The sequence below is a fragment of the Apium graveolens genome, chromosome 9 (assembly GCF_009905375.1).
Source record: "Apium graveolens cultivar Ventura chromosome 9, ASM990537v1, whole genome shotgun sequence".
Classification (NCBI taxonomy): Eukaryota; Viridiplantae; Streptophyta; class Magnoliopsida; order Apiales; family Apiaceae; genus Apium; species Apium graveolens.
The window spans coordinates 82047565-82049428 of record NC_133655.1 but is presented as its reverse complement, the minus strand read 5'-3'; the positions used below and the strand labels follow the sequence as shown (position 1 = coordinate 82049428).

General features: G+C 35.9%; 1 protein-coding gene across 1 annotated transcript; it reads left to right on the top strand.

The window, feature by feature from the left end:
- Positions 1-906: 906 nt before the first annotated feature.
- LOC141685360 (secreted RxLR effector protein 161-like) lies at positions 907-1518 on the top strand. Its single transcript, XM_074490468.1, has one exon. The coding sequence runs from the start codon at positions 907-909 to the stop codon at positions 1516-1518; it is 612 nt and encodes a 203-aa protein (XP_074346569.1).
- Positions 1519-1864: the final 346 nt, after the last annotated feature.

Sequence of the window (1864 nt, the reverse complement as noted above, 5' to 3'; positions counted from 1 at the left end):
GAATCAAAAAATGAGAAGTTTGCAAGATATCTATGATGAGACTAATGAAGTGCAACTAATGTGTTTTATGGTAGATGCTGAAAATTTAGGCTTTGAAGAAGCTGTACAAGAAGAAAGTTGGAAGAATGCTATGGATGGAGAAATTAAATCAATAGAAAGGAACGGGACATGTGAGCTTGTCGATTTGCCAAAAGGTCACAAGCCTTTAGATGTAAAATGGGTTTATAAAAAGAAAAATGATGGTGCAATAAAGAAACATAAAGCACGCTTAGTAGTGAAAGGTTACAAACAAAAGGCAGGAATAGATTATGATGAAGTTTTCACTCCAGTGGCAAGGATGGAAAGCATCAGACTACTTATTTCCCAAGCTGCTCAATATAACTGGCCTATTTACCAGACGGACGTAAAATCGGCCTTTCTAAATGGAAATCTTGAAGAGGAGGTGTACATTAACCAACCACCGGGATATATACAAATCGGAGAAGAAAGAAAAGTCCTAAAGCTAAGGAAGGCATTATACGGTTTAAAACAAGCGCCATAGACTTGGAATTCCAGAATAGATGGATACTTCAAGAGAATGGGATTTAAACAGTGTCCTTATGAGCATTCAGTTTATGTAAAGAAGTTTGAAGGTAAAATTTTAATTGTTGCTTTATACGTTGATGACTTGATTTTTATGGGTAATTGTCAAAAGCTTATTGAAGAGTTCAAAAGGGTATGACATGTGAGTTTGAGATGACAGACCTTGGCTTGTTAAAATATTTTTTGGGCTTGGAAATAAAGCAGACTGCTTCTGGCATATTTATGTCTCAAGAAAGGTATGCGGGTGATATTTTGAGAAAATTTAGGATGGAAAACTGTAAACCAGTTTCAACTCCAATGGAGCATGGTGCATGATTGTCAAAAATGGAAGGAGGAAGTACAAAGGATGTAACCAGATACAGAAGTATCATTGGATGTTTGCGATACTTGTGTTGCACCAGACCTGATCTAGCCTTCAGTGTTGGCATGAAAAGTAGATATATGGAAGAACCAAGGAGTTCACATTGGAAAGCAGCAAAGAGAATTTTACAATACATTCAAGGAAGCAAAGGAATGGGCATATTTTACTCAAAGTCAAAAGAATACAAACTAAGGGCATATTCTGATTCAGATTGGTGCGGAGACATAGATGACAGGAAAAGTACGTCTGGCTATGTGTTTTATATCGGAGATACTGCATTTACATGGCAGCCGAAGAAGCAGCCCATAGTGACTTTGTCAACATGCGAAGCAGAGTACGTAGCTGCTTCCTGGTGTATTTGTCATGCAATATGGCTAAAGAATTTATTGAAGGAAATTGATCTACCCCAAGATGAAGTAATAGAGATCGAGATGGATAGTAAATCAGCCATTGAATTAGCAAAAAATCCAGTACATCATGAACGAAGCAAGCATATTGACGTGAGGTTTCATTTTATTCGAGAGAAGGTAGCTGAAAAGAAGGTGACGCTAACTCATGTAAAGAGTCGTGATTAAATAACAGATATGTTCACAAAACCTTTATCAAAACTTTTGCTCTGCAAATTCATAGAGAAGATTGGAATGAAGAATGGAAATCAGATTCGAGATTAAGGGAGGAATTTGTTGACTATAATCTCAAATCTATTTCATTTATCTCTTGAAAATCTAAATACATGAATCAAGTCTGTTCATCTATTCACCATGTATTTTATTTACTAGCCTTGTAGTTTGGAAGGTTCATGGAACCTATTCATTTTCCTATGTATTAGTCTGCCTATATAAGCAGATCTTTTAATATTATAACTTATGGGTAATTCCAGAGAAGCTTGAAAGCATTTATATATTCTGCCCATGGTATTTT